Source organism: Globicephala melas, chromosome 3, assembly GCF_963455315.2.
Source record: "Globicephala melas chromosome 3, mGloMel1.2, whole genome shotgun sequence".
Classification (NCBI taxonomy): domain Eukaryota; kingdom Metazoa; phylum Chordata; class Mammalia; order Artiodactyla; family Delphinidae; genus Globicephala; species Globicephala melas.
Genome location: NC_083316.1, coordinates 28,215,228 through 28,236,673, shown reverse-complemented (window position 1 = coordinate 28,236,673; position 21,446 = coordinate 28,215,228). Strand labels below are relative to the sequence as shown.

The following is a 21,446-nucleotide window of genomic DNA, read 5'->3' as shown; positions in this document are numbered from 1 at the left end:
ATTTTTAAATTATGTCGATGAAAACGAAGAGGCTTAGCCTTACAATAGATTTGGCCAAGGCTCCCCCGTCAAGAGGCTCGGATTTTAAATACTCTCATTATTTTTTGCATGTATGGCAGGGGAGGGAGTCTTGGGCATCTGTAAAAACTTATCATAAATGACGAAAAACTCCTTGAAAAAAATACCTTGGCGGAGGTGTCGATTATTGACCTTCATGAGAGCTATTCTCTCAACAGGCAACAAATTCCAACTCCTGTCCGAGCAGGATGTGTCTGGCTCCTCAAGGTTCACGGGGTATGTGCATTCTTTGGCTGAAAGCTGCAGTCCTTAGTAGCTGCTACAGAAAGAAATACCATCAATTTAACCTCTCGTGGAGCCAGCCATTTTCAACTGGCTGCCTTTATCTTTTGTTTGTTTCCCTAAATGGCACGTCCACTGCTTCCCTATTATAATGGAAAACAGAATTGGGAACAAATCTTTCATAAAATTAAACACACACCCACAGAGTAAACTCTGAAGGCCTCGATCATGTTTGAAAGGCAGTTCTCAAGATTTGTTACAAAGATCTTTCAACCCCTTTTCCCATCCCTCAGCCTCCACCCATTTCACTCAAGGCACTAAAAATTGGCATTTACAAAGAAATTCCAGAAGCCTGAGCATTTTATTAGCAAAGGGAAATCCCAACTTGGCCTCATTTCTCATGATGACAGCTCATTTTTCCATGTGGAACCACGTACTAGTTGCTGCAAATATTTAAAGAGGTAAAGAAGCTACTTTCAAACTAGTCATAAAAGAAGTAAATAATGATGATTTAGTACTCTGTGCTTACTTTATAAGCGTAAAAAGTCAAGTACATCCATTTTTAAAACTAGAATGAAAAATTTATAGTGTTCTTGCTAAAAGACTCAGAGCCACGCCATGGGCACTTTCCTGGGCTCCTGAAGCTTCACTGTTCTGCATAGCAAGGGCAAGTTTTGGAAACTGAGTCTACCCACTGTGCTTCACGGCCGGCTCCCCTGCATTACCCTTTCCTCTGCTCCTCTCCTAACCATCGTTCCAAATCCTATGCACCCCTGAGGCCTGGAAGAAGCTTCACCTCCATAAAGCTCCCCCCAGTTTTCCCATTTCCAGTGATTTACCCTTCTCTGAAAATCTATAGCATTTATCATCCAGGTCTCACAATTCAACAAGTGGTTCTATCATCCTGGAGATCCTTTTACTATCTATATTATACATGGTCAGTATTTTGCCTTAGTTATTTCCTGTGTGTAGCTTTTCTCCTCCCACCTGGGCTTATGAGCTTCTTCAAGACAAGAACCATCCCTCACATTTCTCCCGTATCCTTTCCAGTATCTAACCCAAGTTCAAGGATGCCCAAAATCAAGTTAGCAATGGGAACTGGAAAATGTCATCCACGTTAGGATTTCTCTGGCCTCTGTGGATTATCTGCTCACAATCACGTTTAGGGATGAAAGCAAGGAGACAAGGGCAGGATCTAACCACAGCCCAGGGAATCGGGCCCATTCCCCTAGGTCACACACATAAACCCACCCTTGACTTAGCAGCTGTCTGAGTCAAGGGTTCCAGAAAGGACACTCGGAGGAAATCTCTACCCGCACGATGGGCTTGGTGCGGCACAATGACCTTCAGGCCATCCACGGGGGGCTCCTTTGGGCCACACTTGTCCTTCCTCACTCCTGGGATTTGCTCTCAATGGCCACAAACTCATCTGGCTGCAGACCTCCCAGACGCAGGCTGGCTGAAACATGATCACGCCCGCGGGTCACCTGCCTTCCCTTTACGAGAGCACGAACATGATCTGCTGTCCCTCTTCTTCCTACCCCCCAGAAACACAAAGGGCCCTTTCTTTCCCATTCTCCTTTCAGCCTCACACAAAGACAAGCAGGAATATTTGATGGCCGAGGGTTTACGGTTGTTCTTTGAGAGAGACCACTCACTTCAGGTAAAGGAGATTATAGTTTGGCTCACCGAACTGAATATAAACAGTTTAAGACTTGTTTTTCTTGTAATAAGTGGTACACGTGGGCGCATACACGTATACCGAAAAAGGCAAACCCCAAGGCACCCGGTGAAAAGCAAAACTCCCTCCCGCACCCACTCCTAGCTCTGAATCCCTCCTCAGAGGCGGCAAGTGTTAGCAGATTATTCCGCCCTCCAGACCACATACACCTTTCAGCCTACTTTTTTCATCGTGGATTTCTTTCTTGAAAACCCTAATTATACTCTTGACTCGTGGTTTACTTTTAATTAGCAATTAAATTAGCAATTTTAAAATAATTTTCAATTTTAAAAATATTCAAGGTCAGTAAAATATTTCACACAGGAAATAAAGTTGGCACCAACAAAAATGTGACTTTGCAGTCTGCCCTATTTGACTATTTTAAATTTTAGACACAAATAAGAATTCCCAATGGTCACGCAGAATAACAGAATTGAGAGAACTCTAGTTGTTTCTTTCGTGCCACAAGCACTCGGGTATCGGTCTCATCTCAAATCTACTGCTTAAACGGAGAAATACGTGTTGTAAGAGAGAGGAGGCCCTCACTGCCCAGGCTTGAGCTCTGAAGACCCCTCACGATACCCAAGCAGGAGGCAGGAACCCTCCCGAGGAAAACCTGTAGTGAGTCTGAACCTGTCTGCCAACCACAGCGCTGAAGTCCTCTGAACTACATCGTGGGTTTCTGATTAAGAAAGAGGAAGAAAGATTTACCAAGCACCTCCTGAGTGCCAGGCCTAAGATGTGTGCCTTACAGACATCAGCATATTTTAACCTTCACAACAACTTCATGAGGCTAATACTATTTTCTCCGCTTTTCAGGTGAGAAACCTGGGGGTTCAGGGAAGGGTAGAGACTTGCCCAAGGCCACGGACCTCGGTCCAAAGTCACTTTTCCAAGCTACTGCCTGGACTGCTCTGTTTCATAAAATCAAACCTCCATCCAAATTTCCTCTTTCAGGAAACCTGGGCTCTGGAATCAGGCTACTTTGGCACAAAAACTAGCTATACAACTTTGAGCTAGAGGAACCCAGGCCCAGGCAAGGGACTGGAGCTCCCTGGGTCTCAGTTTCTTCATCTGGAAAATGAGCCTGACAATAATACCTACCACATCAGGTCTGTGGCAAGATTAAATGAAGTTCACGTAATGAGCCTGGCATAGTGCCTGACATATAGTAAATACTTCACAATGGTTAGCTCTTCAAGCTGGGGTTTGAAATGGTTTTCTTTTTTGCTTTTATTCCCTACGTCTCACAGTACAGTGATGGCACTCTGGGAAGCAATCTGGGATGAAACTGGGGAGCCATCTGAAATTGTCTGGCCCCATAATACCAATTTCTTTTGCTCTCCTCCCCCAAGCGTGCTCCTCTAATGTTTTTCCCCTTTGTCCTAACTGCCAAAACCACAGCCTTTCTGCGGCCAAATCCCAGATGCTTTTAATAGTGTTATTACTGTGACTTTTTTCCCTAAATCATGGAAATACTTCAGTTTTTATTTAAAAAAACTACTAGATTCCAGCAACACCCTCTCTAAGGCCACCAGTTTTTAATTTTTAAACCAAAAGTGTACGCTATCATTTCCCCCTGCCCCTGTTCATACACCATGGAATTCTAGACTGATTAAATTTTGCTAAATCAATCTCAACTTGTGCAAATGGAAGGTGCCCAAATTCCCTTGGAATGGAAAAGGTATTTGTTAACCTGGTCACGCAATTTACAAACCCGCATCTGCTCGACTGGGCAACATTTTCCATTTAATTGCCTTTCCCTTCTTAACTGAAAGTCCAATGAGGTCTGCAGGTTGTAGCATCATTGGGCCAGCAAATGAGGAGGTTGAAGGGGGTTTCTCTGGGGATTGGCAGGGACAAGGGGTTAAGGAAGTCAGATGACCAAGGCTCTCACTCCGGCCAAAGGCTAGGTGGACGACTTCAGCCAAGTCTCTTCACATTCTCTGAGTTGTAGTTAACTTACCTGAAGAATGAGGAGAGGCTCACTTTTTCCTAAAAATCCTTTCTAGCTCTAACTTCTTTTCAGCACGACAAGATTCTGCAATCATCCCACAAGCATCTCATCTGGTCTGGGCCTTATCAGGGCAGTAAGTTACATGTCATGATGCAGCCTCAGGAGATAAGCTTCAGCCAAAAGGAGGTGTGTGTGGGTGTGCGTGCGTGTGCGTGCGTGTGTATGTGTGTGTGTGATGTTAGCCATAAAAGACACGGCCTCCACTTATTGCAAAAATGCGGCTGTACCAAGCTGTCATATAATTCATGGCACAGAAATAAAATCCAGGTTCACCTTTAACTACCTAATGCAAAACGACAGCCAAGCAAACCCAGTAGGAGGGTGACACTTCTGAGCTTCCATCTCACACCCTTCCATGAATTTCTCCCATTCAACCATTCTGCTCCAAGCATCTGGAGTGCAACTAGTACAAGACTGGAACCTCGGCAGCGTTTATAAGGTGACCTTTTGTTACGATAGCATCACGTATAATCCCGCTGCTATGTTATCTTTCTCCATTTTCTCCTCTGGGAGACTTTGTCTCGTAATTCTGACATCATAACTGGTTCCTCCAATCCAGTCTTTTATGATGAATAACAAATGAGGAAGAACCCCAGGAATGCTGGGAGAATAAAGGTGCAGGCAGCAATAGATATTGCTGTTTCACCACAAGAGCCTAACAGAATTTAAAAGTTTTCTAAATGCCCAAGATGAACCTTGCTAACACGTAATTCCTAACCACTTTCATGAGACTAGCTTCCTCTAAGAATGACATTCTGAATCAGATCTGGGGGGACTTTAACGATGCTGAGGCATTTGACTGATTCTTTTTGTTAAGATGTTTAATTTCGGCCGATGTAAGAACTGGTAGGCTGTTTTAAGGACTTTAGCTTTTATTCCAAGTGAGATGCAGAGCCGGTAGGTGGAGGGGGGAGGGTTTGAGCAGTAGTCTCATTAGAATTTTAAAAGGAATACTCTGGCACTCTATCGGGAATCAAGGGGGGGAAAAAAGATGTTTAATTTGACTGTTCCTTTCTCTCCAAGGCACAGATACCAGGAGTAAAAAAAAAAAAGTCATTTTCGGAAGCTATACACACATAGAGCAAAGAACCTAGAACACGCCGTTCACAAAAGCCACCCTGAGCTGGGCCCCAGAGTGCTTCTGGCTTCTGTAGTTGATTAACCCAGCACCTTATCAAGGTATGAGGGAGGGTGTTGCTGCAGCCCCAGGAACGTGGGCGGAACAGCCAGACTACTTACGTCACTCTTCCTGAACTTGGCTTTCAAGCTCTTCATGTTTAGTCCATTCAGCCTTCCAGAGCTCTAGAGGAGACTTTCAGCACCTAACCAGAGGAAGAAAAGAAGAAATTAAGTATCTAGGTTCCCAAACAAACACTACAGATACTCCCTCCTGAATGGATTAGGACTTCGGGCCATGGGTAGGCGACTGGGGTTGAGTCAGGAAGCTGGTCAGAGTTAAGGGCTGGGAAGTGGTAAAGAACATACGTTATTCCCGTTCGTGATACTACCTGGAACCTTCTGACATTTTCAAGTGAACCGAAACTTGAAATTTTATCCCAACTTCCCATTCAAAGTAGAAAAAGCTTAAGTAACTGCTGACCTGTCACTGCACAAAATACAGTATCCATGTGCCTAACTCACTCCTCTCCACATCCTTCACATTATAGTTATACCCTCAACCTCCTCTGGAAGGGCCACCGTAGTGAAGCATGATAAGGAAAACAGTTCATATTCCAGATGCCATTCATTCCCTATTTATTTTTCTCAGTGTGGCTTCTTTCCTTCCCCCTCCTAGATGCACAGGGCAATGAGTGAAAAATGCAAGAAACAACAAAACCTCCCTCACTGAATACATCATTCCTCAGGAAGCCACTCAAAACAGTGAAAGACTCCCCCCAGGTCGTCGTGGGACCCAGTGATTCAGAGCCAGAGCTGGAAAAGTTTTAAGAAACCACCTCATTTAGGAGGGGTCTGTGGTCCCTTCAGAAAGTGAAGGTAATTTTTGGAATGACAGTATATATGTACTTTTTTTAAGAGAAGAAAGTTCCCATATTCATCAGATTCTGCAAGGGGGTTGTCACCATCCAAAAGGTAAGACTATTGATCTAGTCTAAGCCCCTCATTTTCCAGAGGTCGAGACAGAGCCTCCTGAGAGAAGTGAAGAAACCTGTGTGCATTCCCAAAACCTCTGAATGATAAAAGTCAAAACCAGACCCCAAAGTCAGACTGACGGTTGAATGCCTTTTCCGCTGCCCTACAGCTTTAAAACTAAAACCCAACAGTAAACTGCTGTGCTAAAATATGGTACGAACTTGATCTTTTCCATCTTTAAACCTGGAAAATGTACAGTGTGGAACCCTCCCGTTCAGGTCAAAAAGGCCCGAAAAATCTTTGTGCAAGTTCCCATCACCTCGTAAGTGCTCCGGAAATGTAACTTCAAGCCTCAGTTGACAAAATGAGAACAGGGGACATCAACAGTCCTGTCCATTTGAGGACTAAGGAAGGGTGGTAGGATGTTGACCACAGTTGACCATCATTTTTCAAAAGCCTTTCAAGGTCATCATGTTTCTCCACCATCCTTATCATTCTGGACTAAACCGATTTGAGGAAACAGAGCAGGGGAAATGCAAGCAACTGAAAGGCTGGACTCATCCCTCCTCAGGTCTTCATCGCCACCTCCAGAAGTGGTCTAGCAGCTGCCTGGCTTCTAATCTGTTTACTTTCATTGCTGCGGCTGCCCTTAAGCAGGGCCCTTGGGCGAATGGTACCAAAACCCGGTCATCATAAAGCACCTCGATGACATTAATCTGGAGGCCACACCATTAGGCAGCCTCCCTGTGGTCCCTTTCAATCTTCCCAGCCTCAGCAGGGGTGACAGAATGTGTGTTGCCTTGGAAACCACACACACTGTAATTACACCTTGTTAACTGCCACGTATTTAACCACAGGGAAGGCTGGGCTGGGACCTGGACAGCAAAGTACCAACTCCCAGACAGTGTTTCTGGAAGTTGGCCCCCTCCTTAATCTGAATCAGAAGGACCTGGGGACAGTTTGCTAAATGCAAAAGTCAATGGAAATTGAATCTCAGGACCAGGGCCCAGGAACCTCCTTGGTTGAATATTTACTTGGCATACAAGTTTGAGAACCTAGAAATAAGGTACATGAAACAGGAACTATCCTTATCAAAGTTGCGCTGGTTTATAAAACAGCCCTTCTTCATGTCAAAGCAAACCACGTTTGATGAATCCAAGTAGAAATAATGACAATCAGATGTTCCCAACCTGTCACTGGCTCATGGTTCTCCATCAAATGTAGCTAGAAAACGGAAATCGCCCTTTCAGTTCAATTCCTTCCACCCTCTGGGAGAAGTGCTAATAACCAAGAAAAGAGGCCAAATCCATGCAGCAGGAAAAGAAGCAAAGAGAAACCCAGGCTTAGATAATCCACAAACTGTGTAGCCCACCAAGGTGGAACCACCCAAAGCATTCCTTCAGGCAAGAACGCAATGTCTTAGGCGACCAAGTTGGGTCGGATTTTTGTTTGAGGTCACGTTGGGGTGGGGGTGGGGGGGTGTTCGTGGGCGTGGTGCCAGTTTTTTGGGGTGTTTGTCTTCGTGTCTGCTGCCCCCCAACCCACCCCCAGCATGGCAGTGAGAAGTATGCAAACGAACAATTAAGACGATTAAGTAAATAAAGCAAGTAATTCCAAAAATTCCCAGGGGGAGGTAATTAACTGTGAAGTGAATGTTTTCCTGGAATCAAGGCTCTGGGTGTATAAGAACTGGGTGGTCCAAGAGTATAACTCCAGGATGACAGAGATAGGGGTCAAGGGTAAAGAAGTTCTGGAAACCCACAGAATAGTAACTTCAGAAACAAGAACTGTAGCTGGGGGTAATTCAAGTTAGTAACAGATCACAGCTTTCTCAGTATTGGTAAAAGAACCTAACCCCTGGAAGCCAGGACTAGGGAGAAGTCACCTGCCCCTGAAATGATGCTGGGCTCCCTCTGCCTCAATACCTCTTCCTCTTCCCCAAGAGGACCCAGGAGTCAATGAGTGACTTGCCTTCCTTGGGTCAGCTGGAATCTTACAGCTCTAATTCCCAAATTCAAACTTCCAAGAGCCAGACTGGATAAAGTGATATCTATCAATTTAGCCAGGCTACACTAATAGCAGTCCTTGGAAAAGTCACTTAATCAAGATGCTTAGATCAAAAGAGCTGCGGTGAAGCCAAATTAATTGCACGGGAGTCTCATTTGAATGGTTCAAAAAGAGGATGAAATGTTTCACGTATATGGGAAAGGGTGTTTGAATCACATTCTCCCCTTTCAAGCATGTCTACTCACTGAGCAGAAATGTTAGTCAGTTTGCTGCCTGCGCAAACCCAGAATAAGTCACTGAAACACAGCTTCGTCACCCGTCATCACGTGATGTCACTCCATCGCGGAGGATGGAGTAGGGCAGAGATGCACAAACGTGCTGCCCTCTCATCTGAAATACTAGATCCAACGAACAGGGTTTGTTAATCCATTTTCCCTTTAAAAATAATGTAACTCTCAATCAAAGCTTAACATGAGCTACCTTATCTGATATAATTCTAGCCTGAATCAAAAAAGCTTGATATTAGCCTATAGGGCTACAGTATGAACTAATAAGTTAGACTTCTTTGAGTATTAAAAATGACTTATAATAGGGCTTCCCTGGTGGCTGTGAGTCCGCCTGCCGATGCAGGGGACACGGGTTCGTGCCCCGGTCCGGGAAGATCCCACATGCCGTGAAGCGGCTGGGCCCGTGAGCCACGGCCGCTGAGCCTGCACGTCCGGAGCATGACTTATAATAGATACAGAGTTTCCTTTTGGGGTGATAAAAATGTTCTACATTTACTGCCATGATAGCTGTACAACCTGTGAACGCACCAAAAGCCATTCAACTGTATAACTCAAATGGGCAAATTGAGGAGGATGCGACTGAACAAAGCTGTCGTTTTTTTTTTTTTAAAGTTTAATAATCTCCATTACCTCTCCGATGCTTAGGGTTAAAAAAATTCCAGGTTAGAAACGTCTGGACTGACTGAAAATGAACTTCGAAGGAACAAAGGCTAACAAGCAGTGCCCTTAGTGCTAACATGTGGTTGCTCCTAGATTCTCTTTTTTTTTTTTCTTTTTTTTTGCGGTATGCGGGCCTCTCACTGCTGCGGCCTCTCCCGTTGCGGAGCACAGGCTCCGGACGCGCAGGCTCAGCGGCCATGGCTCACGGGCCCAGCCGCTCCGCGGCATGTGGGATCTTCCCGGACCGGGGCACAAACCCGCGTCCCCCGCATCGGCAGGCGGACTCCCAACCACTGTGCCACCAGGGAAGCCCTAGATTCTATTTAACCATTTCTCTACCATAAGCCACCCCCAGCTGAAACGGTTAGAAAAAAACGCTCCTGTCTTCTATCTTCCAACCACTCCTTCTCCCACCGGCCCCCGCTTCCATCCCGACATATGACGCAAAGATTATCTCATAAGACAACACTGGCAATTATGTCAGCACATAAGGGTCCTCCTGGAGCCCCAGCCAGGTATTTGGATTCTGTAATCAGAGGTGAGGCTCAGAAATCTGTCATTTTTCTTTTTTTTAAACTTGCCGAGTGATTTGGATGCTCAATTAGATTGGGAACCACTGTTCTAGACTCAGTGGTACCATACCTATGATTGACACCTTCACTAAAGATAATCTAGAGACATTGTATGAGTAGATATAATAGACCCACATTTTTGAGCATTGACTGAACCTTTCGAAATATTGTGTGGGGTGAGAGGGGAGCCCTCTACACTGAAATCTAGGAGAGAAACTAGCAGGTTTCCCATGGCCACTAAGAAACGATATGAACTCGCAAAGGCAGATGGCAGTGGTACCCACATGTACATTTTCCTGAATCACAGGAATGTACTGGCGGCATCCAAGATGCCATATCCCAGGATTCAAGGGCAGTGGTTTAAAACAATTCCCTGTGAATCACCACAGCATTAGAGGTGAAAAGAACATCAGACTTCAAATCCAAAGCCCTGAAGAGGATACTGAACCAATGCAAGAAACTAAAATTAAAATACTTCTCTCCTTGCCAGCATCTACCACCTATTCTCCCTCAAGTACCTGTTTTCTCAATCATCTCTCTCCCACAAACATGGAATTTGAACCAAAAGCTATGAACACTCAATGCTTTCAATCTGGCAAGACAAACACTATAAAAGGTAACTCCCCAAGGAGCAGTTTGGATGGCATGACAGGCTCTCTCGTCAGGGACATCTTTATCTGGAGAGAACTTTCACAGCATCAGAGACGTGTTCACCATAGGGGTAGGGTCTAAGTGGCTATAAAGGAAACTCAGGATTTGGGCAAGCTGATGAGAAAAGGGCACCTTGTCAGGCCTTTCCCACAAGATCGGGTACACCCATCTGAGGTTTCCCAGGCAAGGGTCAGACACCTGTCCAAGCTCTGCCCTCAGTCCTAGAAGCTTCTCTCAGAAGGCTGTGTAGGTATGGTGGGAATCATTGCAAAGTTCTCTCCAAAGATCCTCCCCCAATCTCCACACACCCTGGCCCTTTTAGACCTTGGATGTGAGCGAGGGGTTCAAGGGCCCCAATACCAATTTTTGACAAATCTGAAAGTGTACATCTCAGGCTGTTTACGTTGGAATGGAGGATTTTCAGGGTAGAGTTTTCATTTTGCTCATTACTCGGGTGCTAGCCATTGGCATAAAATCGGTAAGTGTTTCCTGAAGGAATGTGTAGGACAAAGATACAGGTCAGGTGCCTGGGTAGCCTTTAGACTTTGCCTTTGACCTCAGCAAGGCTCTCTTTGGTCCCAAATGGACTGGGTTAGCTGTACTGGGGTTTGAGTAAACTCCGTGATCAGTTTTCACATCTACATGTGAAAACACTAAGAAGTTAAAAACAAACCAACCAACCAAAACCACCACCTCGTTTGGCCTATGAATCTTACCAGGCTGGCCCTCCTTTCCCCTCCTGCCTGCCTCTCCTCTCTCCTGGCTGTGCTCCTCCTGCAGCATCTCCCTAAACACATGCTGAGCTCGGCCAAGGGAGCTGACCATTCCAGTAATGGAATGTAAGAGTCAACAGAGAGCAAGAACCATCCACTAGCATCCTGGGGGCAAGCGCTTAGGACAGAGATTTTATCAGCCTGATACAAAGCAGGCCAAGGACTCCCCCAAATCTACATGCCTGGTCTATTATTATTGCATGAAATTCTACCACTTCCAGTCAGGGAGCTTCTCAACAAGGAAAGAGTCCATCCTGGCCATGCCCAAGTCTTCACCACTAACCTCAGCAGGACTCTCTTCGTGGTCCATACTCAGCAGAAGTTCACTGAGGCCGAGAGAAAGGATGAGTGATCAAGCACTGAGTGTCAAATTGCAAGCACGAAGATAGAACAGACATTTCATTCCAAAGTAAGCGGCCAGTCCAGCACACATAGTTTCAAAGGATTTAGCTGAAAACTGGTTAACAGAACTCTCAAACCTTCACTCACGTCCGGGGTTTAAAAGGAGCAGAGCACGTGGAGAATGGGGGCGGATCTTTCTTCAGAGAGAACTATGCAATGATTGCCGTCACGCCTACTCAACCTCATGAGAAAGGCCTACAGGACCCCTTGGAGAGACTGGACAGGGGTCTGATCCTTGCCTAGAAAACCTAAAAGGTGGGAGAGAAACTGGCCTAAGCTGTGAGAATGGGAAAAAAAAGGAGCGGCGGCTGCTGGGCTGTGATCAGCCTGACGCTGGAGTTTATCTGAGCACAGATGTACGCCTCCTGTAGACCAGATGTAGACAATTCATGAGAGACGGTAGTAAGCTGTTGTGGATCCTGTCTAACACAGTGGATTAGAGGGTGAAGAGAGCAGGAGAAACTGATTCCCAGATAGAGAAGCAGCAAAGCAGAGGTGAGTACATCACCTGCATCGAGGGAATCAGAGGGGTCCCCGGTGATGGTCCAGGAGCAGAACAAGGAAAGGGAGAGGGATCTCCAAAGCCCTCCTCGACTGGTTTGCTAGGGCTGCCATAACAAAGTATCACGATCTGGTGGCTTACGCAAGAGAAGTCTATATCCTCACGGTTCTGGAGGCCAGAAGTCCAAAATCAGGGTGACAGCAAGGCTGATTTCGATTTTACTCTGAAGCCTCGCTCCCTCGTTGTGGGTGGTTTTCTTCTCCCATTGTTTTCACATGGTCTTCCCTCTTTGTGTGTCTGTGTCCTAATGTCTTCTTATGAGGACACCAGTCACACTCATATAACCCTATTTGCCTTAATCACATCTTTAAAGACCCTATCTCCAAATACAGTCCCATTCCACAGTACTAGGGGTTAGGGCTTCAACATATGAATTTTAGGAGGACAAAATCCAAACCATCATTCCCCCCAAAAGACCCCAAGAGCGAGAGTCAGCTCAAAACATCTATCAGGTTCAGAGAGCACAGCACTATCTTGCTATGTACCATCAAGTAAGAACTTTTTTTTTTTTTTTGCGGTACGCGGACCTCTCACTGTTGTGGCCTCTCCCGTTGCGCAGCACAGGCTCCGGACACGCAGGCTCAGCGGCCATGTCTCACGGGCCCAGCCTCTCCGCGGCACGTGGGATCCTCCCGGACCAGGGCACGAACCCGCGTCCCCTGCATCGGCAGGCGGACTCTCAACCACTGCGCCACCAGGGAAGCCCAAGTAAGAACTTTCTTATCCCTATTACTTCGCATCTCCCCACTCCAACCCCCGGTTTACCATTGCAACCCTGGGGGGGTGTGGTGGGAACAAAACGTGACCATTAGATGAAGACAGGAGAAGAGGAGGAGAAAGCAGGGAAAGAGAGAAAAGGAAAGATATTTTCTTTTAAATCACATTTGAAATTTTAATTTTTATTTGAAATCAGGCATTCCAAGTTCTAAACTAAGAGTATTTAGCAATTGAAACTGACTGTAGAACTTTTTAAAAATCTAATCAGAAAAGTTACAGATTTCATCGAGAAGCAAGAGATAGACTCACTTCACTGAAAAAGTTTAAAGTGTCAGTGGGACACAAACAAAGCTGCTTTATGATCACAGCTTAGGTGTCTCATTTATTCAGCAAAGATACATATAAATAAATGAATGAATGAGTCAACACACATGCAAACTTTACTAAATTAATTATGGGCTAGATGCTTCCACATATGTCATCTCTTTTATGAATTCACTAAGGTGCAGGTGTGTTAAAAGATTGCCCAGATGATAAGGAAGAGGGAAAGGTAAGGGGAAAAAAAGACATAAGCAATTGTTTCATTTTGGCAATGAATCTTTTCTAAAATACTCCAATATCTTACTTCCTCCCTCCAAAATATGATCATGTTCTTTGAAAACTGTAAATGCCATTCAGATTTTGTATCATAATAATCATGAAGTAAAACTCTTAAGAACATTAATCTCCCTCCCTATATCCACAACTTGCCTTTATTCGGGGATGACATTTCTTTTGAGAAACAAATACATCATTCTTCTTTAAAAATAAAACCTGCCATCAACCAGGACCGATCTTGGTCCATGAATCAGTCAGAGCCACCAGCACTGGTACGAAATTGGCCGGGGCTCTGGTAACACTACTATCTGGGCTGTCAAATCGCTGCTAACATGCTCTGATAAGCCTACCAAAGGAAAGCCCCAAGGTTACCCTGTGTCCTAAATCCATCCAATTTAAAAAGCATGGGCTTAATCAAAACAAGCTACCTCTGGAATATAAAAATCACTCTAGGACTAAGAAATTCCATGTGATTATCCCTCACATTGAGGTTTTTTTTTTAATTCATTTATTTATTTGTTTTTTGGCTGCATTGGTTCTTCGTTGCTGCGCGCGGGCTTTCTCTAGTTGCGGCGAGCGGGGACTACTCCTTGGTGCAGTGGCTTCTCTTGTTACAGAGCACGGGTTCTAGAGTGCAGTTTCAGTAGTTGTGGCCCACGGGCTTAGTTGCTCCACGGTATGTGGGATCTTTCCAAACCAGAGCTCGAACCCGTCTCCCCTGCATTGGCAGGCAGATTCTTAACCACTGTGCAACCAGGAAAGTCCCTGAGGTTATTTTTTAAGATGATCTCTAAAATGCCGTTCCTAGTGTACGTTTCCAAATCTTTAATGCTGGTGTCAACAGCTCTGTCGAAACACACCATGTGTCCATCTCTCAAGCAAAAAAGGCCGCCCTGCACACACCTAGTAATCAACCCGAAACGGTAAGCATATGTGCTAAGCACCTTACCTTCTTCATCTCAAGTCCATTCCATGGCTTTTCCCCATCTTAAGATCCAAAAGAACCAATCAAGTTTAAAAAGACAAGGCATGGGACTTCCCTGGTGGCACAGTGGTTAAGAATCCGCCTGCCAATGCAGGGGACACAGGTTCGAGCCCTGGTTCCAGAAGATCCCACATGCCGCGGAGCCTAAGCCCGTGCGCCACGACTACTGAGCCTGCACTCTAGAGCCTGTGGGTCACAACTTCTGAGCCCACGACCCACAACGACCGAGCCGCGAGCCACAACTACTGAAGCCCACGTGCCTAGAGCCTGTGCTCTGCAACGAGAAGCCCGCGCACCGCAACAAAGAGTAGCCCCCGCTCGCTGCAACTAGAGAAGGCCACGCGCAGCAACGCAGACCAAACACAGCCAAAAATGAATAAATACGTTTATATTAAAAGAAAAAAAAAAGACAGGGCCACCCCGCAAACGTTACTAGTTAAAATACAAAATGTGGAAAAAGCAAACAGTTACTGTGGCAAGCAGTTTGGCAGCTTCTTAAGTATAAATTTACCATTCAGCCTGGCAATTACACTCCTATGCATCTTGCCAAGAGAAATGAAAACACACGTCCACACAGAGATTTGTACGTGCACGTGTAGCAGCAGTGTTCATAATTGTGAAAAAGTGGAAACAACTGAACTATCCATCAATCAGGTACACAAAACGTGGCATTTCCACACAGTGGAATGCAGGACTATCCAGCACCAAAAAGGAACAAAGTGTTGATACATGCGGCGCAAAACCATTGTGCTAAGTGAAGGTCAGACACAGAGGCCACATACTGTAAGATTCCATCTGTATGACACATCCGGAACTGGCAAATTTATAGACAGGAAGTAGATTAGCAGTTGTCTAGGGCTGGGAACGGTAACAAGGAGGGACTGCAAATGAGCATGAGTGCTCTTTTTGGGGGTGAGAGATGTGTTTTAAAACTCACATTGACTCCATTAAAAAATTCTGCCTAGGGCTTCCCTGGTGGCTCAGTGGTTGAGAGTCCGCCTGCCGATGCAGGGGACACGGGTTCGTGCCCCGATCCGGGAAGATCCCACATGCCGTAGAGCGGCTAGGCCCGTGAGCTATGGCCGCTGAGCCTGTGCGTCCGGAGCCTGTGCTCCGCAACGGGAGAGGCCACAACAGTGAGAGGCCCGCATACCGCAAAAAAAAAAAAAAAACTCAGTGGTGGGAGGGAGGGTGGGAGGGAGGGAGACGCAAGAGGGAAGAGATATGGGAACATATGTATATGTATAACTGATTCACTTTGTTATAAAGCAGAAACTATCACACCATTGTAAAGCAATTATACTCCAATAAAGATGTTAAAAAAAAAAAAAACCTCAATGGTGGGAGAGGAGGAACCAAGATGGTGGAGTAGAAAGATGAGCTCTCACTCCCTTTTGCGAGAACACCAGAATCACAACTAGCTGCTGGACAATCATCAACAGGAAGACACTGGAACTCACCAAAAAAGATACTCCACATCCAAAGACAAAGGAGAAGCCACGATGAGATGGTAGGAGGGGCGCAATCACAGTAAAATCAAATCCCATAACTGGTGGGTGGGTGACTCACAGACTGGCATACACTAATACCACAGAAGTTCACCCACTGGAGTCAAGGTTCTGAGCCCCACGTCAGGCTTCCCAACCTGGGGGTCCGGCAACGGAAGGAGGAATTCCTAGAGAATCAGACTTTGAAGCCTTGTGGGAATTGACTGCAGAATTTCGACAGGACTGGGGGAAACAGACTCCACTCTTGGAGGGCACACACAAAGTAGTGTGCGCATGGGGACCCAGGGGAAGCAGCAGTGACCCCAGGGGAGACTGAACCAGACCTACCTGCTAGTGTTGGAGGGTCTCCTGCAGAGGCGGGGGTGGGCTCTGTTTCACCGTGGGGACAAGGACACTGGCAGCAGAAGTTCTGGGAAGTACTCCTTGGCGTCAGCCCTCACAGAGTCTGTCATTAGCCCCACCAAAGAGCCCAGATAGGCTCCAGTGTTGGGTTGCCTCAGGCTAAACAACCAACAGGGACGGAACCCAGCCCCACCCATCAACAGTCAAGTGGATTAAAGTTTTACTGAGCTCTGCGCACCAGAGCGAGTCAGCTCTACCCAACACCAGTCCCTCCCATCAAGCCTCTTACATAGCCTCATCCACCAGAGGGCAGACAACAAAACAAGTACAAACCTACAGCCTGTGGAACAAAAACCACATTCACAGACAGATAGACAAGATGAAAAGGTAGAGGGCTATATACCAGATGAAGGAACAAGATAAAACCCCAGAAAAACAACTAAATGAAGTGGAGATAGGCAACCTTCCAGAAAAAGAATTCAGAATAATGATAGTGAAGATGATCCAGGACCTCAGAAAAAGAATGGAGGCAAAGATCAAGAAGATGAAAGAATGTTTAACAAAGACCTAGAAGAATTAAAGAACAAACAAACAGAGATGAACAATACAATAACTGAAATGAAAACTACCCTAGAAGGAATCAACAGCAGAATAACTGAGGAAGAAGAACGGATAAGTGACCTGGAAGACAGAATGGTGGAATTCACTGCTGCAGAACAAACTAAAGAAAAAAGAGTGAAAAGAAATGAGGACATCCTAAGAGACCACTGGGACAACATTAAATGCAACAACATTCTCATTATAGGGGTCCCAGAAGGAGAAGAGAGAAAGGACCAGAGAAAATGTTTGAAGAGATTATAGTCGAAAACTTCCCTAACATGGGAAAGGAAATAGCCACCTAAGTCCAGGAAGCGCAGGAGTCCCATACAGGATAAAAGGATAAACCCAAGGAGAAACACGCCAAGACACATAGTAATCAAATTGGCAAAAATTACAGAGAAAGAAAAATTACTGAAAGCAGCAAGGGAAAAATGACAAATAATATACAAGGGAACTCCCATAAGGTTAACAGCTGATTTCTCAGCAGAAACTCTACAAGCCAGAAGGGAGTGGCATGATATACTTAAAGTGATGAAAGGGAAGAACCTACAGCCAAGATTACTCTACCCAGCAAGGATCTCATTCAGATTCAGTGGAGAAATCAAAAGCTTTACAAAAAAGCAAAAGCTAAGAGAATCCAGTAGCACCAAACCAGCTCTACAACAAATGCTAAAGGAACTTCTGTAAGTGGGAAACACAAGAGAAGAAAAGGACCTACAAAAACAAACCCAAAACAATTAAGAAAATGGTAATAATAACATACATATCAATAATTACCTTAAATGTAAATGGATTAAATGCTCCAACCAAAAGACAGAGGCTTGCTGAATGGATACAAAAACAAAACCCATATATATGCTGTCTACAAGAGACCCACTTCAGACCTAGACACACATACAGAGTGAAAGTGAGGGGATGGAAAAAGATATTCCATGCAAATGGAAATCAAAAGAAAGCTGGAGTAGCTATACTCAGATAAAATAGACTTTAAAATAAAGAATGTTACAAGAGACAAGGAAGGACACTACATAATGACCAAGGGATCGATCTAAGAAGAAGATATAATAATTATAAATATATATGCACCGAACACAGGAGCACCTCAATACATAAGGCAACTGCTAACAGCTCTAAAAGAGGAAATCGACAGTAACACAGTAATAGTGGGGGACTTTAACACCTCATGTACACCAATGGACAGATCATCCAAAATAAAAATAAATAAGGAAACAGAAGCTTTAAATGACACAATAGACCAGATAGATTTAACTGACATCTATAGGACATTCCATCCAAAAACAGCAGATTACACTTTCTTCTCAAGTGCACATGGAACATTCTCTAGGATAGATCACATCTTGGGTCACAAATCAAGCCTCAGGAAATTTAAGAAAATTGAAATCATATCAAGCATCTTTTCCGACCACAACCCTATGAAATTAGAAATGAATTACAGGGGAAAAAACGTAAAAAACACAAGCACATGGAGGCTAAACAATACGTTACTAAATAACCAAGAGATCAGTGAAGAAATCAAAGGGGAAATCAAACAATACCTAGAGACAAATGACAATGAAAACACGATGATCCAAAACCTATGGGATGCAGCAAAAGCAGTTCTAATAGGGAAGCTTATAGCTATAGAAGCTTACCTCAAGAAACAAGAAAAATCTCAAGTAAACAATCTAAACTTACACCTAAAGAAACTAGAGAAAGAAGAACAAACAAAACCCAAAGTTAGCAGAAGGAAAGAAATCATAAAGATCAGAGCAGAAATAAATGAAATGGAAACAAAGAAAACAAGAGCAAAGATCAATAAAACTAAAAGCTGGTTCTTTGAGAAGATAAACAAAACTGATACACCATTAGCCAGACTCATCAAGAAAAAGAGGGAGAGGACTCAAATCAATAAAATTAGAAATGAAAAAGGAGAAGTTACAACAGACACCACAGAAATACAAAGCATCCCAAGAGAGTACTACAAGCAACTCTATGCCAATAAAATGGACAACCTGGAAGAAATGGACAAATTCTTAGAAAGGTATAACCTTCCAAGACTGAAAAAGGAAGAAACAGAAAATATGAACAGACCAATCACAAGTAATGAAATTGAAACTGTGATTAAAAATCTTCCAACAAACAAAAGTCCAGGACCAGATGGCTTCACAGGTGAATTCTACCAAACATTTAGAGAAAAGCTAACACTCATCCTTCTCAAACTTCCAAAAAACTGTGGAGGAAGGAACACTCCCAAACTCATTCTATGAGGCCACCATCACGCTGATACCAAAACCAGACAAAGATACTACAAAAAAAGAAAATTACAGACCAATATCACTGATGAATATAGATGCAAAAATCCTCAACAAAATACTAGCAAACAGAATCCAACAACACATTAAAAGGATCATACACCATGATCAAGTGGGATTTATCCTAGGGATGCAAGGATTCTTCAACATACACAATTCAATCAATGTGATACACCATATTAACAAATTGAAGAAGAAAAACCATATGATCACCTCAATAGATGCAGAAAAACCTTTCGACAGCATTCAACACCCATTTATGATAAAAACTCTCCAGAAAGTGGGCATAGAGGGAACTTACCTCAACATAAAAAAGGCCATATACGACAAACTCACAGCAAACATAATTCTCAATGGAAAAACTGAAAGCATTTCCTCTAAGATCAGGAATGAGACAAGGATGTCCACTCTCACCACTATTATTCAACATAGTTTTGGAAGTCCTAGCCACGGCAATCAGAGAAGAAAAAGAAATAAAAGGAATACAAATTGGAAAAGAAGTAAAACTGTCACTGTTTGCAGATGACATGATACTATACACAGAGAATCCTATAAATGCCACCAGAAAACTACTAGAGCTAATCAATGAATTTGCTAAAGTTGCAGGATACAAAATTAATGCACAGAAATCTCTTGCGTTCCTATACACTAATAATGACAAATCTGAAAGAGAAATTATGGAAACACTCCCATTTACCATTGCAACAAAAAGAATAAAATACCTAGGAATAAACCTACCTAGGGAGACAAAAGACCTGTATGCAGAAAACTATAAAACACTGATGAAAGAAATTAAAGATGATACCAACAGATGGAGAAATATACCATGTTCTTGGATGGGAAGAATCAATATTGTGAAAATGACTATACTACCCAAAGCAATCTATAGATTCAATGCAATCCCTATCAAATTACCAATGGCATTTTTACGGAACTAGAACAAATCACCTTAAAATTTGTATGGAGACACAAAAGATCCTGAATAGCCAAAGCAGTCTTGAGGGAAAAAAACGGAGCTGGAAGAATCAGACTCCCTGACTTCAGACTATACTATAAAGCTACAGTAATCAAGACAATATGGTACTGGCACAAAAACAGAAACATAGATCAATGGAACAAGATAGAAAGCCCAGAGATAAACACATGCACCTATGGTCAACTAATGTATGACAAAGGCGGCAAAGATATACAATGGAGAAAAGACAGTCTCTTCAATAAGTGGTGCTGGGAAAACTGGACAGCTACATGTAAATGAATGAAATTAGAACACTCCCTAACACCATACACAAAAATAAACTCAAAATGGATTCGAGACCTAAATGTAAGACCAGACACTATAAAACTCTTAGAGGAAAACATAGGAAGAACACGCTTTGACATAAATCACAGCAAGATCTTTTTTGATCCACCTCCTAGAGTAATGGAAATAAAAACAAAAATAAACAAATGGGACCTAATGAAACTTCAAAGCTTTTGCACAGCAAAGGAAACCATAAACAAGACGAAAAGACAACCCTCCGAATGGGAGAAAATATTAGCAAACCAATCAATGGACAAAGGATTAGTCTCCAAAATATATAAACAGCTCATGCGGCTCAATAGTAAAGAAACAAACAACCCAATCCAAAAATGGGCAGAAGACCTAAATAGACATTTCTCCAAAGAAGACATACAGATGGCCAAGAAGCACATGAAAAGCTGCTCAACATCAGTAAGTATTAGAGAAATGCAAATCAGAACTACAATGAGGTATCACCTCACACCAGTTAGAATGGGCATCATCAGAAAATCTACAAACAACAAATGCTGGAGAGGGTGTGGAGAAAAGGGAACCCTCTTGCACTGTTGGTGGGAATGTAAATTGATACAGCCACTATGGAGAACAGTATGGAGGTGCCTTAAAAAACTAAAAATAGAATTACCTTATGATCCAGCAATCCCACTACTGGGCATATACCCAGAGAAAACCATAATTCAAAAAGACACATGCACCCCAATATTCATTGCAGCACTATTTACAATAGCCAGGTCATGGAAGCAACCTAAATGCCCATCGACAGACGAATGGATAAAGAAGATGTGGTACATATATACAATGGAATATTACTCAGCCATAAAAAGGAAAGAAATTGAGTCATTTGTTGAGACGTGGATGGATCTAGAGACTGTCATACAGAGTGAAGCAAGTCAGAAAGAGAAAAACAAATATCATATATTAACGCATGTATGTGGAACCTAGAAAAATGGTACAGATGAACCGGTTTGCAGGGCAGAAGTTGAGACACAGACATAGAGAACAAACGTACGGACACCAAGGGGGGAAAACTGTGGTGGGGTGGGGAT

At 43.8% G+C, this 21,446-nt stretch overlaps 1 protein-coding gene across 6 annotated transcripts in view; it reads right to left on the bottom strand.

Annotated features, from left to right (window-relative positions):
• The window catches only part of RAI14 (retinoic acid induced 14), a 155,090-nt gene that overhangs the window by 117,315 nt on the left and 16,329 nt on the right, over positions 1 to 21,446 (bottom strand). For all 6 annotated transcript variants that reach the window (XM_030843665.3, XM_060295702.2, XM_030843668.3 and 3 more), the window contains exon 2: positions 5,277 to 5,359. In XM_030843665.3, the coding sequence (XP_030699525.1) occupies positions 5,277 to 5,312 (36 nt within the window). In that variant the 5' untranslated portion in view covers positions 5,313 to 5,359. The remainder of the gene's footprint in view (positions 1 to 5,276; positions 5,360 to 21,446) is intronic.